General features: G+C 43.0%; 1 protein-coding gene across 2 annotated transcripts in view; it reads right to left on the bottom strand.

The window, feature by feature from the left end:
- ANKLE2 (ankyrin repeat and LEM domain containing 2) overlaps positions 1-25,955 on the bottom strand; it is a 63,108-nt gene extending 37,153 nt beyond the window's left edge. The window contains exons 1-7 of one of the 2 annotated variants that reach the window (XM_088476688.1): positions 25,854-25,955; positions 20,818-21,252; positions 16,715-16,909; positions 16,306-16,499; positions 8,737-8,925; positions 8,527-8,649; positions 7,096-7,162 (exon numbers count right to left, since the gene is read on the bottom strand). In XM_088476688.1, the coding sequence (XP_088332814.1) occupies positions 7,096-7,162; positions 8,527-8,649; positions 8,737-8,925; positions 16,306-16,499; positions 16,715-16,909; positions 20,818-21,241 (1,192 nt within the window). In that variant the 5' untranslated portion in view covers positions 21,242-21,252; positions 25,854-25,955. Of the gene's footprint in view, positions 1-7,095; positions 7,163-8,526; positions 8,650-8,736; positions 8,926-16,305; positions 16,500-16,714; positions 16,910-20,817; positions 21,253-25,347; positions 25,834-25,853 lie in introns of those variants that run through there. The other variant, XM_088476687.1, reaches the window with a different exon arrangement.
- Positions 25,956-27,278: the final 1,323 nt, after the last annotated feature.

The following is a 27,278-nucleotide window of genomic DNA, read 5'->3' on the forward strand; positions in this document are numbered from 1 at the left end:
CATGGCCATGGACCCAAAATTTCGATGTTTTATTCCCCGAGCCACTTAGTTGTCACTTTTGCCTTATAGCAAGATGCTCCACCATGAAGGAAAAGGCATTGTTAGTCACCAAACTGTTCTTGGATGGTTGGGAGACGTTGCTCTTGGAGGATGTTTTGGTACCATTCTTTATTCATGGTTGTGTTCTTAGGCAAAATTGTGAGTGAGCCCACATCCTTGGCTGAGAAGCAACCCCACACATGAATGGTCTCAGGATGCTTTACTGTTGGCATGACACAGGACTGATGGTAGCGCTCACCTTTCCTTCTCCGGACAAGCTTTTTTTCCAGATGCCCCAAACAATCTGAAAGGGGATTCATCAGAGAAAATAACTTTACCCAAGTCCTCAGCAGACCAATCCATGTACCTTTAGCAGATTAGTCTGTCCCTGATGTTTTTCCTGGAGAGAGGTGGCTTCTTTGCTGCCCTTCTTGACATCAGGCCAACCTCCAAAAGTTTTTGATCACTGTGCGTGAAGATGCACTCATACCTGCCTGCTGCCATTCCTGAAGCAAGCTCTGCAGTGGTGGTGCCCCGAACCTGCAGCTGAATCAACTTTAGGAGACTGACCTGACGCTTGCTGGACGTTCTTGGGTGCCCTGAAGCCTTCTTCAAAACTATTGAACCTCTCTCCTTGAAGTTCTTGATTCGATAAATGGTTGATTTATGTGCAATCTTACTAGTAACAAAATCCTTGCCTGTGAAGCCCTTTTTGTGCAAAGCAATGAGGACTACAAGTGTTTCCTTGCAGGTAACCATGGTTAACAGAGGAGGAACAATTATTTCCAGCTCAACCCTCCATTTAAAGCTTCCAGTCTGTTATTCTAGCTCAATCAGCATGACAGAGTGATCTCCAGCTTTTTCCTCGTCAACACTCACCTGTGTTAACGAGAGAATCACTGGCATGTCAGCTGGCTCTTTTGTGGCAGGGCTGAAATGCAGTAGAAATGTTGTTTCGGGGATTAAGTTCATGGTCATGGCAAAGAGGGACTTTCATGACATTCTGGAGTATATGCAAATTGCCATCACAAAAACTGAAGCAGCAGACTGAAAACCAGTAACTGTCGTTGTCAAAACTTTTGGCCATGGCTGTATGTTGTTATCTTTCTGCGATTCACATGGCAGGCAAAGACATAAAAAAATCTTCGGCTCACAAGATGATTGCGGACACGTCTGCCATCATGTTCTTCATCCAGGAACCACATTGTCATTTTATGAAAGCAAGTACATTTAGACTGTCAGAAAAGATCCTGATATTGTTTACAGTGCATCTGGAATGTATTCACAGCGCTTCACTTTGTTATTTTACAGCCTTATTCCAAAATGGAATCAATTCATTTTTGTCCTCCAAATTCTACACACAATACCCCATAATGACGAGTAAAAAGTTTTTATTTTTGAGATTTTTGCTCATTTTAAAAAAACAAAACTAAGAAATCACAAGTACATAAGTATTCACAGCCTTTGCCATGAAGCTCAAAATTGAGCTCAGGTGCATTCTGTTTCCACTGATCATCCTTGAGATGTTCCTACAGCTTAATTGGAGTCCACCTGTGGTAAATTCAGTTGATTGGACATGATTTTGAAAGGTATACACCTGTCTATATAAGGTCCCACACTTGACAGGGCATGTCAGAGCACAAACAAAGCATGAAGTCCAAGGAATTGTCTGTAGACCTCAGAGACAGGATTATCTTGAGGCACAAATCTGGGGAAGGGTAGAGAAAAATATCTGCCGCTTTGAAGGTCGCCAATGAGCACAAAGGCCTCCATCATCCGTAAATGGAAGAAGTTCGGAACCACCAGGACTCTTCCTAGAGTTGGCCGGCCATCTAAACTGAGTGATCGTGGGAGAAGGTCCTTAGTCAGAGAGGTGACCAAGAACCCGATGGTCACTCTGTCAGAGCTACAGCAATCCTCTGTGGAGAGAGGAGAACCTTCCAGAAGGACAAAACATCTCTGCAGCAATCCACCAATCAGGCCTGTATGGTAGAGTGGCCAGACGGAAGCCACTCCTTAGTAAAAAGCACATGGCAGACCGCCTGGAGTTTGCCAAATGCACCTGAAGGACTCTAAGACCATGAGAAAATTCTCTGGTCTGATGAGACAAAGATTGAACTCTTTGGCGTGAGCACCATGCGTTATGTTTGGAGGAAACCAGGCACCGCTCATCACCATGCCAATACCATCCCTACAGTAAAGCATGGTGGTGGCAGCATCATGCTGTGGGGATGTTTTTCAGCGGCAGGAATTTTGAGACTAGAGGGAAAGATGAATGCAGCAATGTACAGAGACATCCTGGATGAAAACCTGCTCCAGAGCGCTCTTGACCTCAGACTGGGGCGACGGTTCATCTTTCAGCAGGACAACCACCCTAAGCACACAGCCAAGATATCAAAGGAGTGGCTTCAGGACAACTCTGTGAATGTCCTTGAGTGGCCCAGCCAGAACCCAGACTTGAATCCAATTGAACATCTCTGGAGAGATCTGAAAATGGCTGTGCACCGACGCTTCCCATCCATCCTGATGGAGCTTGAAAGGTGCTGCAAAGAGGAATGGGGGAAACTGACCAAAGATAGGAGTGCCAAGCTTGTGGCATCATATTCAAAAAGACTTGAGGCTGTAATTGCTGCCAAATTTGCAAAAATCTCAAAAAACGTTTTAAACGTTGTCATTATGGGGTATTTTGTGTAGAATTTTGAGGCCAAAAATTAATTTATTCCATTTTGGAATAAGGCTGTAACATAACAAAATGTGGAAAAAGTGAAGTTCTGTGAATACTTTCCGAATGCACTGTATGTCATAGAAGAAACCGAAAACCCTGAATCACATGCAACATGGTTATCATCTACAGCACATTTGCTTGCAGCTGATTTTTGTTATTGCACCATTTAACCAGTGCCACTGATACAATCAAATGAAGGTCCCAACATATGAAGAAGAAATGTGAACAAATCCATTCTGGTTCTAATGAATCAACAATGTTGAGTTGCAATAGAAATTTGTAGATAAGCATCCTGCACATCTATGGATTTAAGGAAGTCTCCATTCTCCATGAAATTCCATGTGAGCATTATAACATTAAACATGATGCACTACCACTGTATTTGGTTTGCAGGGTAACTAATTATTTCAATTGTGATACTGAGGAGATCTGTAAAACATGCACTGTTAGGGGTCTCTGCAGACTGGAGTAAACACTGCTTTAGTAGATCTATACAGCTGGAAAGGCAGAGTTCAAAAAAGAAATAACAGAACGCTGTGTGCACGGAAATGCATCAGATGAAGGCGGAAAATAGAACTCTAACAATTGCAGAGTCTCTGTGACTAAGTTGCGGTGTCTGTTCAGAGCAGAGACAGCTTTACTCGCATTCAAAGTTTGATTGGTATGTGTTAATGAATTCTCTACACATCTATGGATTCATCGATCTGGACCAAAGCTGGGTACATGATCTGTTTACACAGCAAGCTGACTGACTGTGGGCTGTTTTGGGGATCCAAGGGTGCCCGAGTTGGAATCATGGAGAGGTTTGTTTTGGGTGTATGGTTTTATTTTGATATAAATGGAGTATAAGTGGAGTTTCTCTTATCTCCTAGTATTTCTTTTGTTATACGTGTGATTATTTCTATTGTCCCCTTTTCTCTCTCTCTTTGGCACATTGTACGGTTATCCGAATGGCGCTTTCGGGTACTTGTATTATCCTATTGATGTTGTTGGATTTTATATTTATTCTGTTTGCTTACTTATGTTCTTTATAATATTATGTCATATGAAATGCTCAAATCCGCACATACTTCTCCCTGTCCATCACATTTATGTTTTTTTTTTTTATGCTTGTTTTCTCTAAAACCAATAAAAATACCCAATTGTTCTTGCAGATAAATATTGTGAATGCTTGGTCTCAGGTTTCTTTGCAAACCAGGCCTATTTATGTATATGCTGTCTACACCTTTCTCACTATTAATGCATTACCTGTACTGGCAATCCAAAAGACCAAACACATTGTGCTGCCAGAAAATTACCTGCATAAAAACACTTCCCCTACCGATCAGGATGTAATAGAGACATTATTTGCAAAAAGGCAATGATTCAGAGCTTTCAGAGACAGGTTTCCCAGATAGTCAGACACCTCTCAGTTGTGTTCAGGTCTCTATCCATAATGAACTGTGAAAATTAAGGAAGGCAACTATTTCTTAAACACTTAACAGATTCAACTAAAACATCACTATCCAGAATGTTTAGTGTCCGTCTTACTGCCTGCAATAAGTCATCCATGGCATTTGTCTAGTAGAATCCTTTCCAAAGCTTGAGGAATCCTCAGTATAGGATGCCCTTGGTACCTCACTACCTTGGGAGAAGCACTCAGAATCAAACCCTCACCAGGGCAGTATCAAAGTAGAACTCTGGCATTTATATGTCCTCAGCTGGGTGAATTTCACAGTCCCTTTAATGGAAAGGAAATGTTTATAAGACCCTGCCATCGATTTACACTGAAAATGGCTCATCCAATGGAGACACTGTGGTACCCAAAAGTCTTTAACCCTGTTGTGGTACCATGGGGTCTCTGTGACCCATGTTTTTTTTTTTTTAAAAATCACAATGCAGTGACGTCGCCTTTCACGTATTTTTTCGTAAGGCCTTTCTAGCAATGTGGCACACGTTCACTAGTTTTCGTGTCTGTTTATTTATGTTTATTTCAGTTTGGGGTCAAATTACCCATATCACCTTCCATGTGATATACATTCATCTGTAATGAGTGCAATATGTTTGTGTGTGATGAGCATAGCAAATGGTTATGCAACCAATGCCAGCAGTAAAAGTTAGGCTGACAGTAAAATAATCAAACACTCACACATGAAGTGTTGTGCAATATTATTTGAATTTTGTAATAAATTTTCTGTATCTGCTTCTATATAGGCCATTTGAAAGTTCCTAAGACAAATACGCCTCTGTCGAGATTTGAGTACAAACGTTTGTTGTAGATTATTACTTGGAGAAAAACAAAATATTGTAATAAACAGTGTTTTTATTCTGGTGATATAATACGTAATTTGGACCCCATGGTACGGTCAACGTAACTTTTTCCATGGTACCATAGCACGGTTAAACAAACACCAAGCACCAAGATATGCCAAGAGCCATTTAGCCAAGGCTTCAAGCCAAGTAGGTAGAGAGAATGTTGCCTTTGCCCATACCTTGGGGACCGCAGCAGGGCATTTAGCCCTGACGGAGTCTACTAAATCAGTGGCAAACATCCGCAACAATCGGTCATTAGCCTTGCAAGCACTGCATACGGAGTCTGCGCCTGACAACACAATGGGTGACTCAGAATGGCATTTCACACATATATAAAATGCCCATACACTTAGGTCTGGAATACTCCCTTTATCAGACAAAACAGATGGAGAGAACATAGGCAAAGACAGGCTTACACGATCTGAAAATGTGAACCCTGCACAGAATACACAGATACTCAGCAGATGAAGCAAGAAGTTCAACACAGACACTGACAAACTGGCCCACCTTAAGAATACATCCCTGCTTCTGAGAATTCAGTAGAGAAAGGAGCAGAATCTGCTGTGTCCCTTTCGACATGGTTCAGACTACAGTCCGCCAAGGGGAGACCCTAATCCTCCTTATGGATGCAACCACCCCCAAGTGCCAGCACAGAATTAGCTACTGTCACTATCCTGTTAAGGATGGCTCCCTTCCGACCGAATAGTACCTAATGCGGGGCTGCCTATGCCTAGGGCCCCTGACTAAGAACAGAATCCTCTTGTAGGCTAGGATCTTAAGAGGTTGAGAGCAACTTGCGTCAAATTGCAGCTCCCGTGTGTAGGAGCAAGAGGAGGTGATTGAATCAGCAATTCCACAGCCTGCTCCAGTTCTTGAACCACCTTGCAATGCTGTCTAAGTGTCTGCTATAGTGGCAAAGAAGAAAATATAAGTCCCTGGTAGGCATCTGTTTGATCAGGTTAATCTGAAGAACCACTAGATGGATTTTGATGTAGTTTTCACTATTCTATAGAGCATTTGTTGTGGAAGGTTTGTGTGTATAAATCATTGTATCATGTATGATAAAAGGGAGCTGAACAATGACTATTTTAGTGAAGCAAGTCAATGAAACAACGGACATCTGAGCTTTCTTGGCTTACGCTGCGTTAAAGATGTAGCACAACAATGGACTTTATTTTATACCATGTAGAGATTGATAAGCATTATCTGGTTTCTTCAGAAAAATTGATATAAGCCCTGTTTACGGATACAAAATTGCAGTTTCTCTCTTTTTACCGTTCCCATTTAATTTGTGACAAACAATTCTTTAATTTCAATCAAGTTAAATTCCCGGTAAGAGTCTGGTTTGGCATGAAAATAAAGCACAGGGGAAGACACTTAAAGTAGCTGCAGTTGACTTAAGTGTAGACTATTTCTCATGAACAACTTTACGTGGCTCTTTTGTGTGTTACGTCAAAACTACATCTTTTAGTGTTGATGTCAAGGGGGAAAAACAACTAATTACATCTACAAACCAACCTAATAAGACCTTGATTTAAAAAAAAAAAAAAAAAGAAGAGACATAGCCGTAAATTCAAATTTGCTCCTGGGCAAAGCTGGGATGGGTCGCTAATATAAAACATATAGGCTGCCAAAGAATCACCTAAAACAAACATCCAGTCCTGTGGGAATTCAAAGAAAAAAAATAAACGCAGGGAGAGGTTATAGAAGAGGTAGGAGTTTAAACAGTCTGGGAATGTAGTGTCTCGATTTGGATTTTGGCACTTTAGTTTCTTCATAGTCTAGTGTCCAACAATTGTGTGAATGGGAAAACTAAAGTAATTTGAAGAGTATACTAACAAAAAACACCACAATCCAAAAAACAAAACAAAAAAATAGTACAAGCATTGTTCTTAAAATAAATTAATTGCAAACTGGGCTTTTAGGTAGAAGAGAAATCATTTGACTCACTATTATAGATCAAGAAATACAAAACATCAATTTAGAAAATGAATAAGGACAACATTCCATATTGTTTCTATGAACAATACAATACAGACCTTTTAAATATTCTCTAATCTTTGCTTTTAATTCTGCAGATTTATGTTTGCTTCGTTCACATATCACCTGTGTAAAAAAAAAATATATATATGAATTTAATGAAATGTTAAATTACATTAAAAAAAATATTAGTATCAGTCATTGCCAATGACAATATTGAATAAAGTGTTGAAATGTCAGATAAACTAGATCAGATGGATTTAGATCTGTCTGGATATATAGCATAATAAACAAAATCATTACACCCTCCCACCTACTTAATAGTAAAAAATAAATATCCCTGTCTTATAAACCCCCCCCTCCCTGTAAAATAATTTATTTTTTTTTAGCACCCCCCCTCCTCCTCCTACCCTGTGACTAGTTTCATCTTTTCTTTTATTATTTTACACCCCCTCTCTCCCTCCAGCATCATATGGTTTTATTTATTCCCTCCAACACCCCCACCTATGCTAGTAGGTTACCCCATACCCCCCCCACCCTCCTCGTGCATAGCGCAACAGAGTGTGTCTCAGGGAGGACAGGGATCAGCCAAATAGTGCTTGCAGGGGAGCTAAATACCACTTAAACTTGAGTTGTAACTTGAGTGCGCTCCATAGTGCTGTTCGCATGGCCTTCTGGGTAGCGATTTTAGCACTGTTGTCGGAAGTCACAAACCACAGCATCACTGCCTAGGGATCCAGGGAGTAAGAGGAGATCCATTCTGCACTTGTGCCAAGCGACTCTCCTCTTCTACAGCTGGGGCACAGAGTGAAGCGGCGCGGTTGTATGTGACGCGACCTTGGCAACTGAACACAGCTGGCTCTGGTCGCATCACATACGACATCACTAGGTAAGTGGTTTAACACCTGGAGATCAGAGTCTAATGTATACAGTAGGAAGCCAACAGCACTGTGGGGCAGATAAAGCTGTCACCTATATGCAAAGTCACACAAAACAGGAGAGAGAAGGATACATTCTGTCTGATGATTAGATCTGTCACTCAGCCCTCACACTGAGCAGTTCAGGGCAACACTACCTGCAGTAATTGCGGGCTCTCTGAACTTTTTTTTCCCCCATTTTCAGTAAAAATTTTGGTAACGAGTAAAAAAAATAAATAAAAATGTATTTATATATATTTATTTATTAGAAACTCTTTAGGCTCAGATACAGTTAAACATAAAATATGTATATTTTATGTTTAAATGGATCTGAACCTAAAGAGTTTCTACTTTAATGCTAATTGGAGAATACCTGCAAGCACCAAAGCAGACTTTACAGAGCAAGCAAATTAAATTACAAGAGGTTTAATAAACTCACTTATAACAGATTAAACAAGATTTAAATTATTTAAAAATAAAAGGAATAACAAATAAACGCATGCTGTAAAAAGGGAGTTATTACACAAAATAAAATAACTTCTAAACAAGAAACAGAAAAGGATAGATCTTTACCTCCTCTGGTGTCTGACTGTACTTGTTCCTAGGAGTTTTCATGATGTCAGGATGCGAGCACAAGACATTTACAACCTCTACATTGCCAAACTTGCAAGCAAAGTGCAAAGGAGTATCAAACCCCTAAAAAACATGCAATGATAAATAACCTGTTAGCAACAGAATTAGAGAATTTTTAAAAGTGGCTGCAATTTTACTGTGGTCATTTACCATTTTATCAGGTGTGTTGAGATACAGATCAACAATATATCTAATCCGTTTCTGAAGCATGATGTCATCATCATCTGGGTACATGAGTCTCATGAATTCTGGGTTCTCCAAGGCATCCAATAAAAGTTGGCTGATCCCAGCCTGATTTTCCTTAGCAGCCACATGGAGGACATTATATCTGCACCCTTCCTTTAGTGAACAAAGCCAAAAGTAATTTTAAAAACAAGAATCTTTCCATTTTAAGTTTCCAACATATATTGAAATGAGCCAAGAGGTAGTGTCCAAGATCGAGAGAGATGCAGACACACAACCACTAAATTGTCCATTTTGTGTGCTCTACTAGCCATCCCCCATTACTTTTCCATCACATTTCTGATAGTCTGACCAGATTGCAATAGCACCTTTGTGCGCGCACTCTGTGTAACGCATGCTCTGTAGGGGTTTCGAGAATTTTTTGAGCAGTAGCAAAAAATCAACAAATACCCAACTGCGTGAACATCAGCATTGAGTGCAGACAACACAGAATCAGGCCCTGTATGTCAGCCCTAAGCTAAAGATGATGGATCTTAGCAGACAATTTCAGGAAGCACTAAGGTCACATCCATATCTGATGCTCCCGGACACTTTCAGCATGTCCCGGTTCTATTCTGTTGATGACTGGTCTCAGGATATCACCAGGGAACTTTCCATAACAATCTGAACAATTAGGGATTTCCAGATCGGCATAAATCAAAATAATTTGTCCGTTTTCTGGACAAGCAGAGAACTGTCTTCTGGGGATCTGACTCTTCATCTAACTGTGGGATGAAAAAAGTGAAAACCTAAGGCCCTAAGATAGTGTTCCCGCTAGGCTGTTTAAGCGGGGCGCCCTGCCCAATTTTAAAGGGCAAAATGCACTAAAACAGCCTGCCTTGAGCCCTCCCCACCCACGGGTGGGAAAAGTTGCAGTGGCAGATCACTGCCCGGTGAATAGATGCCATGCACACAGCATCTATTCACAGTGATGGGAGAGCTTGGATGAAGGCCAGTAACTCCGTACGTGCTGGGCACGCCCCCAAGTGTGACGAATTGGGGGCGTGTCACGCACGTGCCCCCAACCTAATTGACCACGCCCCTTTTCCGGGAGCTCCTGGCCGGCAACCCCATAACCTGTCCGCTTTCTAGCGGGAACATTATTAGGTCTGGAATCCTTGGCTGGTAGAAATAAACTCTTTCCCTTGTTGACAGAAAGCAAATCTATCCAGCAATGGCCCAAATAAACACCTCCACAGGAAATCAGGAACAGAGACCTGTCAACTAGGTCTGCCGCTAAGCCGCCAAGCTGGAATACACAGCTTGCTACATGACTCCTAAGCTTGAATCAGTCTCTTTGGGTTCAGGATTCAGAGATGAAGCTCTCCTAGATACCTACAAACCTCATGGATATGTTAAACCAAAGAGCTCAGGACTGGGCCTAACTGCCTGCGACCCTCAGTCAACATCATAATAAAGCAAATTAGGATGGATCCTTAGGATACCTCTGCCCAGTGAACAATAGGTAAAGATTGATTTTACAATCAATGCTATAAAACATGCCTGAAACATTCAGAAAAAAAAGTAATAGCGGTCAGAGTCAGCAGCCACCTGAGGCATTGATTTTTAATATATTCTCAGGTGAAAGAATTAAGAGTTTGCAATTTATGTGAGACCAAATGCCTACTGTGAAGTCTGGTCCACAGTATGCAAATAATGTCATCCAAATGAGGTGAAGAGAGAAACAGGATTTTTGTACTTGCCAGTAATATCCCTTTCTCCGAATCCATGAGGGACACTGGAATGCACAGGGGTATAGACTCTGGTGTGTAAGCCTAACAGTTTAAATCTTTATTTCTGGGCTTGGCTCCTCCCTCTCTGTACCCTACCTAACTTCAGTTATTTTCTAACGAAGCAAAGTAGAGCCGGAGGCTGAGAAGGAAAAAGGAGGAAGAACAGTCGCCTAGAACAATGTGACCAACAGACACACAATAACAAAACCTAACGAAAAGAACACTGAACACCGCAGTGTCCCTATGGATTCAAAGAAAAATATTTTACTGGGAAGTACAAAATTCCTGTTTTCGCCTTAATCCTTGGGAAGACACTGGAATACACTGGGGACGAAGGGCACAGACCACATCCAAAGACTGTATGGAAGCATCCCCACTACGCAGAGCAGGGACCACTATAGGCTGGTTAGTGTGAAACTTTGTGACAATGTTCGGCAAAAATGAAGTTCAAAGCTCCGCCCGATCATCATGGAAAATGACATGTCAATGCATAGAGTTCCGATACCCTCCTAACCGAGGAAATGGCAAGTAGAGACAGTATTCAAAGTTAAAAACTTGAAATTAACAGTCGAGAGTATCAAACTGATTCGACTGTACAAACTGTATAACCAGGCTAAGGTTCCACGGAGCAGTGGGAGGAAGATATGGGGGGTTAAAATGGAGAATCCCCTACATGGAGGTCTGAACAGCCGGAAGGCCAAGCGTCATTGGGGAGAAGAAGAAAAAAAAAAAAAAAAGAATGCCAATCCACGTAAGCCTTCTAAATGCGGTGATCGTGAGCAGCCGAGAATGGCTTGTGAGCACCCATCATCGGCGTGCTTGTTGAGACTGCCTTAAGGATGGTGGTCTCAACAAGCACGCCGTTAAACGCAGCTGAGGTAAAGAGAGATGAAAGAATGGCCCTTTTGCAGAAGGTCTGGTCGAAGTGGACGAGGCCATGTGTTGGCTGCCAAGAGACCCTGAAGATAGGAGGACCATGCTCTACGAGGATTACGGGGACGTGTTCTCGCAGGATGTAGTCTGGAAGCCGACAGTCTAAATGCCGACGGCCGGCTTCCAGACTCTCTAATCCCGGCGTGGTACTAATGACAGACGTCGAACTCGACGCCTGTCGTTAACCATACGCCGGAAGGCCGACGCCCGGCATACCGAATGATGGTAAGCTGGGACTTAGGGTTAGGCAACCCCCCTGGGGGGGGTAGGTTTAGGCACCCCTAAGGGAGTGGATAGGGCGTAGAATTAGGTTAGCGATACTTACCTTAGGGACGATCGGGATCCTCACCCTTGCCGGGCCGCCGCGGTCGGGATTTGCTGCTGGCGGTAATACCTACTACACCCGCTCTCGCTTGATGTGTTTAAGTACTCTTGGAAGTAGTAATAGAGGAAAAAGATAAACCAGACAAAAAACGAGCGCGTCCACTGCTGGAGCTGTAAAGGGGACCCCCATTGTTCCACCATCTCCTGGAAAACGTCCAGATGAGGAATCCACTCCCTGGGGTGAAGATCCCGATGACTTCAACAGTCTGCCCCCCGATTGTCTACCCCGGGGATGAAAACGACAGACAGGGCCGGAACATGTCGCTCTGCCCACCGAAGAATGTGAGCAGTCTCATTCATGGAGAGTCTGAATCGCCTTGACGATTTAGGCAAAATGCAGCCGTAGCACTATGTCTGACTGGTCCTTTACTGGGTGTACCTGAAGGAGGTGACATGCCACCCATCAAGGTGTTGAAAATAGCCGAAGTTCCAGGACATTGACAGGAAGTAAGACTTCCCGCCTCGACCAATGGCCCTGAAACTTATGTTGCTATATCACCGTACTACAGCCACGGAGACTGGCGTCTGTGGTATCCAGACACCAATCCCATACTGAGAATGGACGACCAACTCAAAGGTGGACCTATTTCAACCCCCATAGAAGGAACAGGCAGGACTGAGGGGATAGACAAATGGTCCTGGACAGGTGGAGGTGAGAGCTGTCCGACTTGGACAGGAGGTCCAACTGAAACTCCTGAGAATGGAACTTGCTGAACTGAGTGGTCTTGAAGGAGGAGACCATCTTCCCCAAAAGGTGCACGCACAGATGAATAGACACCCACCGCCTCCTGAGAACCAACCAAACTAATGACTGGACTGCCAGGATATTTTCCTGAGGGAGAAAAATCCTCTGCAAGACTGTCGAAAATCATCCACAGAAATAGTTACCTATGTGATGGAAGCAAGTGAGACTTCTTGAAGCTGACAATCCACCCATGGGATACTAGAGTCTGGTGTGTCGTTAGGACATGAGAGCGGAGGAGATTCACCGACGGAGCCTTGAATAGTCTAAATAAGGTATGATTGTCACCCCCAGGTACAGAAGGTGAGCCACCATAACGGCCTTCACCTTGGTAAAAACTCGAAGGGCCTAGGAGAGGCCGAAAGGAAGTGCTCTGAATTGAAGGTGGACATCCTGATTTGCGAATCAAAGAAAGGCCATGTGTGGTTCCCAAAAACGGATATGCAAGTAAGCATCTCTGACGCAATACCATAAATTCCTCCTTCTCCATGCTCGAAATCACTGAATGGAGAGACTCCATCTTGAACCCACAAAACTTAAAAGGTGCAGATTAAGGGACTTGAGATTGAAGATGGTACGTACTGAACCATCTTGCTTTCTGTACCATGGATAGGTTTGAATAAAATTCCTGAGAGCTCTGATCCACAACCTCAGAAACAAGGAGTTTTTGAACAGCCCTCAGGGCCAGCGCCAGTGACGCAACACTGGGATACCAATAGTGAAAAATCTGCGAGGAGCCGGCCCGAGAAATTCTAACTTGTACCCCACAGAAAGGATACGTTTCACCTAAGCATCGGAACTCATCTGTCCAAATGTGTTGAAAGTGAAGACTACAAACCCCCCCACCCTGGGATTCCCCAAGTGAATTGGTAACCCATCATGCGGGCTGCTTGTTCCTGGTCCCTTTGCTTTACTGCCCCTGGAGAAGGATGTATGTCCCCTGGACCCCCAAAAGCACAGTTTAGCTTTGGCCCGAAAGCAACGTCCCGGAACGGAGTTGTTTGTCTATTGATGTGGAGGGTAAAAAGGTACTCTTTCCCCCAGTTGCCATAGAAATTAGCTTGTCCAGCTCCTGGCCAACAGGATACTGACAGAAAAAGGCAGAGCTTCCAAATATCATTTAGACTCACTTAAGACACCACAACTGCCTGCCAATTTATAAGCCAGAGAGCCCTTCAGGACAGCTACAGAAGCAAAGGAAACCCTGGAACAAACCAGACCCGCATCTATAGCGGCCTCTCCTAAATAAGAGGTGGCCTCCTTGATGTGGCCCACCAGAGGAAGGAGATCAGCACGATGGGTACCAGAACGCAATCCATCAGCCAGGTGGTCTGCCAATTTTTTGACTGCGTGTTGACCCAAGCTGAAATGAGAATGGGACAAAGAGAAACACTTGCAATCACATAAATGGACTTAGTAGTAGCCTTCTTTGAAAGCTGCAATATAGAGGGATCAATCAAAGGAAGAGATTCCCACTAAGCTCTATCGACAGCAGGAAGTGGATAAAGGGACAATGCGTCTGGATACCTGGAACTTATGGTCCAGATGCACCCATGCTGACGACAAAATGCTTTCTAGCTGAGGCAAGGAAGGAAAAGGAACAGGTTGTTTCCTTTTGAATAGAGAAGTTTCCTAAACCTCTGGAGTGTCCGCATCTGAAATGTGTAACACCTGCCGGACAGCCTTAATTAAGGCTTATACACCCTGCATATTCGAAAGTCGATCTAAGTCTGACTCAATCTGTTCACACTTTTCTTCCTCACCTTGAGAAGAGGCCTCTGAATTGAATTCATCCCAGGACTGCAGTACAGCAAGAAGGCTGCAATTTTGAGAGCCTATCTAGGTGCATCCCCCTAATCATCTAGAGGAGTGTTCCTTTAGTTTTTTAATGAGGAGGAAAACTTTACCAACCCCTGCACTGAACAAGCTAATGCTTGGGCCCAGGGAGTCTCAACAGGCTAGGAAAGCGGGTGTACTGACGGACCCCCCAATTAGAGGATTGGAAGGGCCTGACAGGGGGAGAGAACCCCGTACTACAGCTGGAGTAGGCAACACTAATTGCCTAGAGGTTGCCAATTACTGAGTCAGGTCAGACAGTTAAGGTCACCGCCCAAGGTGGCGTATCCACTGGCGGGGAAACTCCCGCCGGCTCAGAGAGAGACGGAGCTGTTGCAGTACATGACTCACAGGCCACCCCTCCCCCATCACTCTGTGCATGGGAAAATGTTATTTTACATTTAGAGCAAGCAAACACTTTTTGTATAGCTCCAACCTTATCTGGGAGCGATCCCGCAGCAATGCCCTTCCCAGCCATAAGAGGCAATAGGTAGGATTTCTAGTGGGAACAGTATATATCAGTTCCAGTACATACACACAAAGTATTTTGTGCAATCTTATACAGCACTACACACACACAAACAGACCAGAGACTCCCAGCACTATAAGCCTGTAGCAGAAGCGCTCAGAGTAGGTGGCTGCATGGAACACAGCTGGACAACACAGCCCGGCTCAAACGGGCACTTGCAGAAAAAAAATGTCAGGGGACATCAGGTGGGGAGCAGCCAAGCCCAAAAATCAAAAGTTTTAAAGTGCCAGGCTCCACATCCTACAGTCTATATCCCAGTGTCCCCCAAGGATGAAGTAGCAAAAAAAAAAAAAATCCTTCTATGGAGATAAAACTCAAAATCAAACAGACCAATTTATCTGGAATTGCTATACACTGTCAGATAATTGGTCTCCCTGTCAGATGGAGGAATATCCACTATCACAGTGGTTCTCAAACACTGTCCTCAGGACCCCACACAGTTTGCGTTTTCCAGGTCACCCAGCAGGAGCATAGGTGTAGTCATTACTCAGTAACACATTTTAAAAGATCCACAGGTGTAGTTAATTATTTCACTTGTGATTCTGTGAGGAGACCTGGAAACCATGCACTTTTTGGAGTGTTGAGGGCAGAGTTTGAGAACCTGTATCAGATCTGAGCAACAATTCTCGCTACTGTCGGGTAAGCTGATTTTCCATGCCAGACAGTGATGATTGGTGCTCTGTGCAATTATCAACCTGATCAGCTGATAATCGGCTGATCGGACAGATAACTGCACAGTGTATGGCTGCCTTTACTTTTAGACCGAGAAATGTGGGGGGAATAATCGGAATCTGGTAAATACTCCATTTGCTGCCTACAGGAAGCTCATGAAAAGGACAAGTAAGCCTCTATGTAGCCCTTGAAACACAGCTCAACTCTACCAGGCACAGAGATGGAGGAGCTTGAGTTTTTGTAAGTACATTTGGAAGTACTAAAGCTCCTATCACAGCACTCCATACCCAGCATATGCTAGTATCTCCCATAGGTAAAATGTGCTTTAGTTAGTAAATCCAAAGGACTGATCATTGCACCAATGCGTGTAGTTACCGAATTAAATAAGAGAATGTGTAATTTGAACTTACAGATTGTGTGCCGTTTTAACGGTAATGACCAGAACCAACAGTTGCCACCTTGGCAGAATGTTTATATAGAAGTGTTTAGGGTTTATTATATACAAGTAAGTGAAGTGCGGAGTCGTCAAAGGTTGACTAATCCTTTAAGCTGGCAACAGATCCAACACTCGAACAAGAGAAATCTAGTAAATCGTGTGACTTATGCAGCCTTCTCAACCTTTACTTTCTGCAGTCTACCTTGTCAAGGGCTTTTATTATCAATCATACCTGCACTACAGTTGGGTTGTCTCCAGATCCTATAAGATAACGAGGATTGCTCCAAATAAGATCAGAAAATGTGGCAAGATCTCCCTTTTCCACAGCTTTCCTTAGTTTTGCTGTCAGATCTTGTGTCCTGGGGCTTTTGAAGCTGTTTGCCTTCTCCTTGTTGAGATTTTCAACATCTGGAGCAGACACTCCATCTAAACATTCCAATAAATAGTCTTAGTAAATAATGCACACAAAATAATCAAAATATAAAGTGATGAACATACCATATTCAGTGAATGCATTAATTTAAAATCAACTATACTTAAATTCTTGTAAAAATGTATCATTAAGACAAGAAACAGAATTTAGCAAGTTTAATACATATCACAAAAAGTTGAGATGACCAAAAAAAAAATGCCCCACTCACCTCTAACAAGACCTGAAGCAAGTTTCACAGGTGACAAGGGCATGGACGATTTGCTGGGTGAAGGGTAATAGTCACATATCCCTCTAGCAAACTTTTCCGCATCCTCTCTCGACTGGAAAGCCTTGAACCGTGAACCCTTCATTGTCTTAACAACATGAAGAGCTTCTTTTTTGTCTGTGTAAATGTGATCTTTTTCTGAAAAAACACACTTGGTTTAAGTCATAAGCAAAAGCAGGAAAGCATGCTTGCACCTTCTGGCTTAACTACTACACAAGGCAATGGTAAACGTATTGTCATTTTTATATAGGATACATTTGCAATTAGCATTTACAGTGTACCTCTTAAAAGTAATTACGCCTATGTACGTTGATTTAGTATTTCTAAACCCATATAATACTGTAGAAACCCCTTGCAATGCAAAGCTACGTAGCCCTAGCATTTGTGTTGGATAGGGAATGTATGAAATCCTACAGCGACTAGCAATAAGAGTCATGGTAATGATGTTATGTGGCCTAGGGAGATAGATTGGCAATTTAAAGATGCATACACACGGGACGATCTGTACCACAACGACATGAAAGATATCTTTCAGTGAGTCATCCTGCCACATCTCTGAACATGCAAAGTTGACGATATCACCAGATTGGTCTGCATGCACGGACGATCATAGATATCGTTATCGTTCATGCGGGAACGCGCATCGTTGGTCGATCACTAAATAAAAATGAACGATAAACGTTATATCGTTAAACGATATCGTTATCGTTCATATCGTAACAATATATCTGTCCGTGTGTACGCACCTTAAGTGCTCTGCATGGCTATATGGAGATTCATTCCAGTGGATCAGGAAAACTGTCTCAGGAAAGAAAGTATTTGGAAAAACAAATTTGAAAATAAAATGACCTAAAACTAGGTGATTTAAAAGAGGACATGTACTATTCATTTTTAAGGATTATATTTTAATTACTCCATATCAGGGTTGGAAAAAAAAAACCAAACAAAAAAAAATAAAAAATTATTTTGTTTAAAACATTAATGTTTTAATGAAAAAAAAAAAAAAAAAAAGAATCCTGTGTATTATATTAATACTGTGAGACATTGCTATGTATTAGAAACCTTGATTAACCATGTTTTAATGCTTTCTAACATTAACAAACCAAAGTTATTAGGATTTTTTTTTATCACAAAAAAAGAGGGCGTCCCTTCCTCCACTCATCTCAGTAGGACTGAAGGTTTTGAATTTAGATAAACATGAAGGAGATTAAACCAAGGAGGTGTTGCTCTGTGTATTGCCGCTTTAATGTGTTGGAGTTGTTTAAGCTGGATACACACTAGCAGATATACTGGCCAATCAATTGGCCAATATTTCGGGTGCCCATCGGCCGGAATGGGTACGATTCCCGTCAGCGGCAGCCCGACAGGAGCAGAGTGCGACGCAGCGGAAGCCCGACAGCGCTGGAAATCCCGATCGTGGATAGGTAAGTACCCACTAACCTAACCCCCCTAACCCTCCTTAGGGGTGCCTATCCCTAACTCCCCCCCCCCCCCCCCCCCCAAGTGCCTAACCCTAATCCCCCCTCTAAGTGCCTAACCCTACCACCCCCTTCCCCGCTGCCTAAACCCAAGTCCCCCGGGGGGGGGGGGTGCCTAACCCTAAGTCTCCACCAGGGGGTGCCTAAGCCTAACCCTCCCTCCCCCTAGCCTAACCCCAAGTCCCCCCCGGGACCCCTTAACCTAACCCTCCCCCCCGCAGCTGTCCGCTAGCGGCGCCCGGCATCACTACGATCGTGATGCCGGGCGCCGGTCTCTCGGTGTCTGGAAAATGCGGGCGTCTACATCCAGACGCCCGGCATTTCACCCTTGCCGGGATAAGACAGTCGGGAAGCTGGCTGCCGGTATATAGACAGTCGGCTTCCCGATTGCTTCCCCATCGGCCAGTGTGTACCAGTGCGACACTCCCCCCTGGTTAACGGGCCTGCCCCCCTCCAACACACAGATGATTGTTGTTCAGGGTTTATGAACAACCATCATCCGCAGATCACTCGATCTGCAAATGTATCTGTGCACCCAGTGTGTACCCAGCATTTACCCTTTAAGATTGAGAATGTTGGGCACACACTGGCAGATATATTGGCCAATCAAATGACCGGTTAATATATTTTCTGTGCATCGGCCAGTGTGTACCACGTCATTCATAGACATATCGTGTTGGCTGTGCTGCACAGCCTATGTCCAATATGCGGCTAGAGAAAGATGATGGTTGTTCAGTGTGTATGAACAACCATCATCTGCAGATCACTCGATCTGCAGATATATCTTAGTTTTCACTCTAGAAGGCAGGCATGCAGCCGGAGCTAGAGAGGGCAGTGGGCATGGCCATTGAAAAGGGGCGTGTGTATAAGACGCGTCCCCTTTTCATCGCTGTTGGGGGCGTGCCGGGCACTTATGGACACGCCGGGCAACCCCCAAGCGCTGCCGACAGGGAAAATAGATGCCGGGCGCATGCGTCCGGCGTCTATTCTTCGGCGGTGACCGGGTCACCACACATTTCCCCACCCGTGGGACACTGCGACCCGCGGGTGAAGACGGCACCCGCAGGCTGTGAGGGCAGGGCACTTTTTGCCCTCATTCTGGAGGGCAGGGTGCTTTTTGCCCTCCAGAAGGAGGGCAGGGCGCCGCGCCACGCTAAAACAGCCTAGCGGAAATGCTATATCTGCTAAGCTGGGTACATACCTTACAGATATATGCACATGATGGCTGTTCACATACACTGGACAACCATCATCTGTCTTCTGGTCACAGGTCCCGCTGGCCGGAGGGGCCGTGTCACGCCCCCCTCCCCGCGGCAAGTGTACGGACGGTCAGCAAATATATTGGGCATCGACTGTGAAGCACAGCCGACGCGATATGTCAGTGAACGACGTCGTGCACAGACATATCGCTAGTACAAACTGCCCGACGCACACAAGATATATCGGACGATCAATTGATCGGCCAATATACCTACCGAGGTGTACCCATCATAAGCGGTGTACCCGTTCTTAGTTGTCTTCTGTCTAACAGGATTGTTAGAGGAGAAGTTTGTAGAGTTTTAACTGATTTAAATACCGCTCTAATCTAGTTTACCCTTCCACCCTCCCTATTTCTCTGTTGTGTGTGAATTTACCTCCTCCTCCCCCCCCCTACCCGCCCACCAGTGCACTCTCAGTCCAGACTCTGCATCCAGCGTTGTCGCCCTCTAGCAGCCTGCGCTCCATCCCCAACTCCTTCATCCCCGCTCCTAAAGGTGAGGGGTCCCTGGGACCTGCAATTTTTTTCACTCAGTGCAATTGCTGAATGATCGGAACCTAGTGGACTAATTTACTAACCCTTGAACTCAAGTACTACATGGCAGTAACTATTTAATGTTTGGAGTCTGTTTTTTATTTGCTCTTTAGTTAATCACCTGAAGCTTTCAAGCTTTTTCCATGGAGCGGAACATAGTACATTGTTCGTGCCTCAGTTCAGTACAAAACAATTATAATACTGTATTCTGGACAATTCTTATTTGAACAAAATATCTTTGTATAATTCAAATTAGAAATATGCCTCAAGTTAAATGCAGCAACCTAGCACCGAAAAACAATCAAACTCCAGTCATCAAACCAAAAAACAAGCTTTACGCGGCTAAACACGGGACAATTGGGCAAGACAAGTGCAATATGTAATGTGTGCCTGTGGCACTCACGTCCGATCAGAGTAACAATTGAATTACTCTGTCGGGTGCCCATATACTTATGCCCATGCAAAAAACAACTGAATTCCCCCCCAAGATGTTAGACACCACCACTGAGCTAATGCACATAGATTAAGTGCATGATAATTGTTGGTCCTTTATTGCTATAATGCAAGAGTGGACGCAATGATGTACAATTCAAGAGTAAGTCACACCAATCTATGCCCTATTGTATCGATATTGGTTGACTGTCTTCACTTTATTTACCATACATGTCTTCACTTTATTTACCATACTATAAATGTCAATGCCTAATGCATTATTTTTATTCCACATTTTTATCTATTCAACCATCTGTTAAAAAAAAAAAAAAAAGACAACTTACCATTTCTAGTCTGTATCTCCTCATACACAGGGCACACAGCATAGAACATAGGGGGATCGTTAGAATGGGTCTGGGTGAAGAATCGATCTATTGAACTCCCAGATGCCACAAAATCTCTTACCGACATGCTCTCTTCTATAGGAGGGTTTAGCCCAACACTATAGCCAAAGTCCCGGTCTTCAGAGTACTGGCTTGGCTGAACAAAGAGCGCATTGTGTCTATGGTCATCTGTAGCATTTCCATCAGTCGAAATTAATGTCTCCAAAGCAAACCCTTGCTGTTCCAGTAAAGTATGAGCTAGTTTCTTCTCAAATATAAACCTAGTTGTTGAAGTGATAGGTCCACACTTTAATCCTGCCTTCAATATCTCTGCCCGTAGCTCATCCGGGTGCAGCAGCTTTAGTTTACTCAGAATTTTATCCATATTCTCTTCAGCTATGGGGAAAGTAAGGAGATTGACAGATTATAATTAGTAACAAGATTATTCTACAGCACCTGCTGCTAAACTAACTGTCAGGCGTGTGCAAAAAACACAAAACAAAAACCTTAACTACACTAGATTTACTATTCTCCAACATTTCTCTCCTTACAGTAAATTAAGTAGTCAGAGGCAACTTTATACAGACTAAAGAAACGGTGCTAGATATTTCATGTACTTGGTTATACCAAGAAAACTGAATAAATCACCAATGTCTGATAAATATGGAAAATGTTTGTTTGTTATATATATATATATATATATATATATATATATAAAACAATGTCATAAAACAATTGGCGACGACTAGGACTACAAATAACACAAACGAAAGTTAACATAACTATGTGAAAGTACATGAGGAGAGACCAGCATTTTACTTAGAACTATTAGGGCGACTCCTGTTCTTTTGTAGCAACAGATGTGAAAGATTATTCATATTAAGATGAATAATTATCTATTACATGCATGCTTTAAAGCAACTGAATGAGTGTCATACAGAAACCATAAGAACATAGTATTTATTTTATGCATAATAGTGTGCTACACAATCATCTCAAAACTTAGGTCTCACATCTGCTACACCAAACCGTACTCAAAATAAAGACCCTATAGCATCAAGCATTTTTGTCTATGCATACTACCCCATAACAATCCTAAGCAGTGTGTTGCTGTAATGTAATGCATTTGTAAACAATTCTTTAGTAATGTCTCTTATTTAAACAAAGTCGCCTCTTGAGATACAAAGCCTGTCACGACAATCTGTTTAAAAATAGATAACTCACGCTATGAGTCATTCTTGGTAGGGGTGCAACATTCCTGCACTGCATGGATGCGGCTTATGCCAGGGTACAGATCTTAAAATAATGCACTATCCAGAAGCCAAGAAAAAAATTCCATAGCAGAGCATACCAGGCTGGTTCACTGAGTAAAGGTTTATTTTTCTCGTACACGGGATTATGATGAATTAGCTATTCCAAGCAGAAGAATGGAATTTTTCTTCCAAGTAAAGTACACTTAAAATATGTATTTAGCCATCAAAGCAAAACCAAATACAAGCTTTAGCACAAAGGATTATATTTGCATTTACTGTAGGAAGCGTTTATTTTATTTTTAAGAGATGTTATGATGATGACATACTCTCCAAGTTACATTACAACACCCAGATGTATACAACTACACATTATTTTAACCAGCATTCAGGAATTCCCACAGCTAATATTAAAAAGAATGATGAATAGAATGGGTGTTGCAGCTATACAACTAGGAAGACCACGCTTTCTCTAGCATGACTACATAAAAAAACATAAAAGTGAGTTTTATATTGCAATCATGTACATCTGTACTGAAAACCTTTACCTACGAGTAAGACACCAAATAATGAGCAATTATTAAAACACATTTAGTTTTATTTCTAGGCTACACTTAAAGGCGTATAAGCACCTACACAACACAATTCCTGAAACAACTCCAACCCCTAGCCCAGTGATTCCCAACCTTGGTCCTCAAAGCACACTAACAGTCCTGGTTTTAGTGATATCCATTCCTGGAGCACAGATGGTTAAATCAAAATAACTGAGGTACAGGTTGAGTCTCCCATATCCAAAATGCTTGGGACCATGGGTATTTTGGATAACGGAATATTACGTATTTTGGAATATTTGCATACTATAACGAAATATCTTGGGAAAGGGAACTAAATCTAAGCACAGAATGCATTTATGTTCTAAATACACCCTATATACACAGCCTGCAGGTAATTTTATACAATATTTTCAATAATTTTGTGGCTCAAACAAAGTTAGTGTACATACATGAAATTAAATTTATGTTTCATATACACCTTATACACAAAGCCTGAAGGTAATTGTATACAATATATTTAATAATTTGTGCTTTAAACAAGGTTTATGTACATTGAACCATCAAAAAGCAAAGGTTTCACTATCTCAGTCATCCTAAAAAAAAAATTCCGTATTTCGGAATATTTGGATATGGGAGACTCAACCTTTACTATTAAAGCCACTTCTGCCCAAATATGGCTCTCCTTAAAACCTGGTCCGTTGGTGTGCCTTGAGGACCGTGGTTTGGAACCCCTGCCTTAGCTAGAGCACATCGGGCTGCTCGAGCAGCCTTTTCCCAGATGGCTTAGCAAACAAACATTAAACACTTTAAAACAGGGTTGAGGAAGTGCAAGTGAGAAGAAATAGGCAGCTTTGCCATCGGCCCTCCTGCCAACCCCGCTTTCTGATTTATGATCATGAGTATGCAAGAAACTAAGCAGCCCCAAGGAGGATGTTGTTAAAATATAATGTACAGGTGGTAGTACATCTTAAAATAATTTCTACTACCTCAGCCTCGCCCCAGGGGGAACTGTAATAAGCACCAAAGTGGATAATAAAAAAGAAACTATAAATGATTCCTCTATTTAACCCAATTATGTCCCCCAGTGTCAAGCCAGTTTCTAGTTATAATCTAAACTGTACACACAATACCATCTGCAGTTATGTTTAATCTACATTGATTAACATGCAGATTAATAATCCAAACAATTGTGATAGTGTGTAGTCAGGTAATTCAACAGCTTTCAAGCTATACACATTGTGACAAATATTTGTTGAGATACTGCAATATGTGCATGGAGATCATTAAGATGTGGGACAGAGTGATGGCAATATGCGTGTACTTCGCAAGTGTGCCTTACTGCACCAATAGACATTTCTAAAGGGATTAAAGCTGACAGTATTTGCAAACATTATCTCACTCAAATGTACTTGCATAACTATGTTCAAACATTTTAAAGCTTGCTATAAGCCAGAACTAAATACTGGTAGGAAACATTTAAATGAATCTCTGTATTTTCACACAAATGTAGATTTAACATGTAAATTGAGTCTAATTTATTATGGTTAAATAAATAGAATATAAATGACTTACACAGTATATTTTACTTTTATATTGAATAAAATTCTATACTAACAAATATTATAAAACCAAAAAGGTGTGGCACTCAGAGCATTATCCAAAACAAAGTACAGGCACAGACCTGTGTGCCTGTACTTTGTTTTGGATAATGTTCCGAGTGCTGCACCTTCAAATTTATTTTCGGCTATACAGCATAGTGAAGGCACCGAGCAAAGCTTCTATGATTATGCGAGTGCCGGATCATGCATTTAAAAAAATATATATATATTTTTTTATTAATGTGCCTTTACCATGGGAACCACAACGGCCCACAATAAACCACAGCACAGGCTATGATGGGAAAGTCAGAGGTTTAAAACTTCAGTTTCACACCTCCCCTAGATTTGGGGACTGTAGACCAGGGTAAAAGGAGCAGTGAGCTAATAAAGTAGTGTGAGACTACAGTGCTATGGGCCAAACTCTGCCACAGTGTGTCGACAACTTCATTTACAACTCCCGAGACTATGCTCCAGGGGCACTTCATACCAGGAGTTTGTGGTGCCAGCCTTCTGGTCATTAGACCAAGGCAGTCTATCCATAGCAGTATACAAGAATAACAAATTGGACAAACAATACAAACCCATACACCAAGTCAGAAGGCGGAGGTCTAATCCACTGTAAATGTAGAAAATGATGTAACAAGCTTATTTTGTAGTGGACTAGGATATTTAAATACAAGGATGAAGAATTTGTTTAATATGCTTTTTTTTTTAATTTAACCATCTCAATTTGATAGAACTGCTTTCTGCCCAATACTAAAAGGGACTGGATAGATTATGGATAAGGAATATCCTACCACTGTTTAAGAGAACATAAAAAGTTGATTATAACAGACCATTGGTATAGGAATTTTTCTGTTATGTGTGGAGACATGTGTTAGTCAATATTCACGTTCCAGAAAATCAGGTTTAATTTTCCTTTCCATAAACACAAGTTTTGTTGCTTTTTATTAAATAGAAGCGCCTGACAGGAGCAGGGCTGTGTGCTCAGTATGCGATGTCAGCCACAGCCTGGTACACATGATGCCGGACAGGGTCATTGCTGCCGCTTATACAGACACAGAGGTAGGTTAGTGCAGCTCTGCTCACCTAGCAGCACCCCCATTGCGGGCCGTGAGGGGCAGTGAGGCGGCTCCCAGGAAGGCTGCTTCCAGAGTCTCCTCTCCGCCAGGCGGCACAGCCAGCCCACCACCGCCACCAGCACACAGGCCAGGAGAACAGACAGCCCCACTCCAGAGTCCCATACGGGCAGGATCTCAGAGACGGACATCTCCTGGGGATGATCAGCAGCAGCCACGCTGCGCTCCTAGCTCCCCCGGCACCAAAACCCTTTTCCTTCCCGGATAGCTCCGGTCTCGACCTGTACGCTGGCACCGGCAACTGGGTCCGCCTGTGGCAGCGTCTCCCTATAGGTCTCCTGGTCAAATAAGAGGCTACCTGCACACTACCCCCCGCCTGTCCTATAGCCTCAGGGACTGTCGGTTCTTCCCGCTTTCCCGTAGACTGGGCCGCTTATACTTTCTAAGTCTGAAATGCGTGCCACACACAAAGCATCACAGTCCCATCCCCGCTCAGTCTCATCGGAACCGCCCTACCTCCTCCTCCGCCTTATGTAGGATACACCCGAGACCAGTGCAACACGCGTGCGACACTTCCGGTCCGGCCTGACAGGACCCCGCTGCCTGGCAACTGGGCTGCCCGCGGTGCGCCTGATTCCATCATTCCTCTGCCAGCGAGCAGGAACCTTTGCTGTGTTAGTAGTTTGGAATTGGAACGTAGTTGAACAGACCCGTCCAGTCAATCACTGGGCATGTACACGCACACAGGGCTTGCAACATAGTAGCGCCATAAGTTATCGCCGTCACCATAGGAACCAACATTTAAAAATTACTGGATGTTTGGTATGACTTTCATGAACGATAACGATATCGTTCACTTTTTTTGCAGTCACCAACCTGACAACGACCAACGTTGCGCATTCCCGCATGGACGATAAAGATAGCTTTCATCGTCCATGCATGCAGGCCAACTTGGACGATATCGTCAACTTTGCCTGTTCATAGATGTGGCAGGATGGCTTCACTGAAAGATATGTCAAAGATATCTTTGATATGGTGCGTACACATGTAGTGATCAGCGCTGCCTGATCATCCTGCACCCTCCCTGGTGTGCTGGATGATCGATATCGATCATCCAGCACACCAACTCACCATCGACTATGGCGACCCGTTGATAGCAGGTCCCTATAGTAAACTGCTCGATATCGAGGAAGTTTGCCTGCATGCATGGCCGCGGATCGCTGGGCGTAGGTGAGTTGGTAGGGACCGAAAAATTAATGTTATCGTTCAAATAATACATTTTTATCACTACTTGTGTACGCACCAATAGATCTTTGAAAGATATCTTTCAAATCAGTGGTACAGATCGTGCCGTGTGTATGCACCATTATTGTTACTCCATCTCCCCATGTTTGATAAATGTCATGCAATAAAATGTTTAGTAGCAACAGAAAAAAAAAACCAACGACTGTCATGAGAAAATTATCCAATACGCGGGCAATGTTCTTCTCATGTTAGCAGATGTGGGTTTATCATGGGAGAGCAGACCGTGTCCCGCTCACAGTCCCAGAATGTCACATGTGGCCGCGGCGACGATGTCACGCGGTGTGCCTTTCTAAGTGAAAGTGGGAGGGGACAAGTGGCCGTCGTGGCGCCGCCAGATTAATATCTCAGACAGCGGTGCCGTGACAGGCGAACACAACATAATTAGACTGTGGCTTTTGTAAACCTTGACATAGGACCTGTTTCACTATGGATTGCTATTGCGATTATCAACGCAGTTCTTCAAAAATATGCTGTTTGCAATCGCAAAGCAAGCATAGAGACGCCCAGTACTGTTATCTCACATCTGTAAGACCTCGCAGACCTGCGTATACATCGGTATCATCGAGAAACATCGGACCCTCACGCAGAATTATAACAGTTCTGACATTACGCAGAAATTGCAACTGTCACAGCACG

The sequence above is a fragment of the Taudactylus pleione genome, unplaced genomic scaffold (genome assembly GCF_031769625.1).
Source record: "Taudactylus pleione unplaced genomic scaffold, aTauple2 ptg000191l, whole genome shotgun sequence".
Classification (NCBI taxonomy): Eukaryota; Metazoa; Chordata; class Amphibia; order Anura; family Myobatrachidae; genus Taudactylus; species Taudactylus pleione.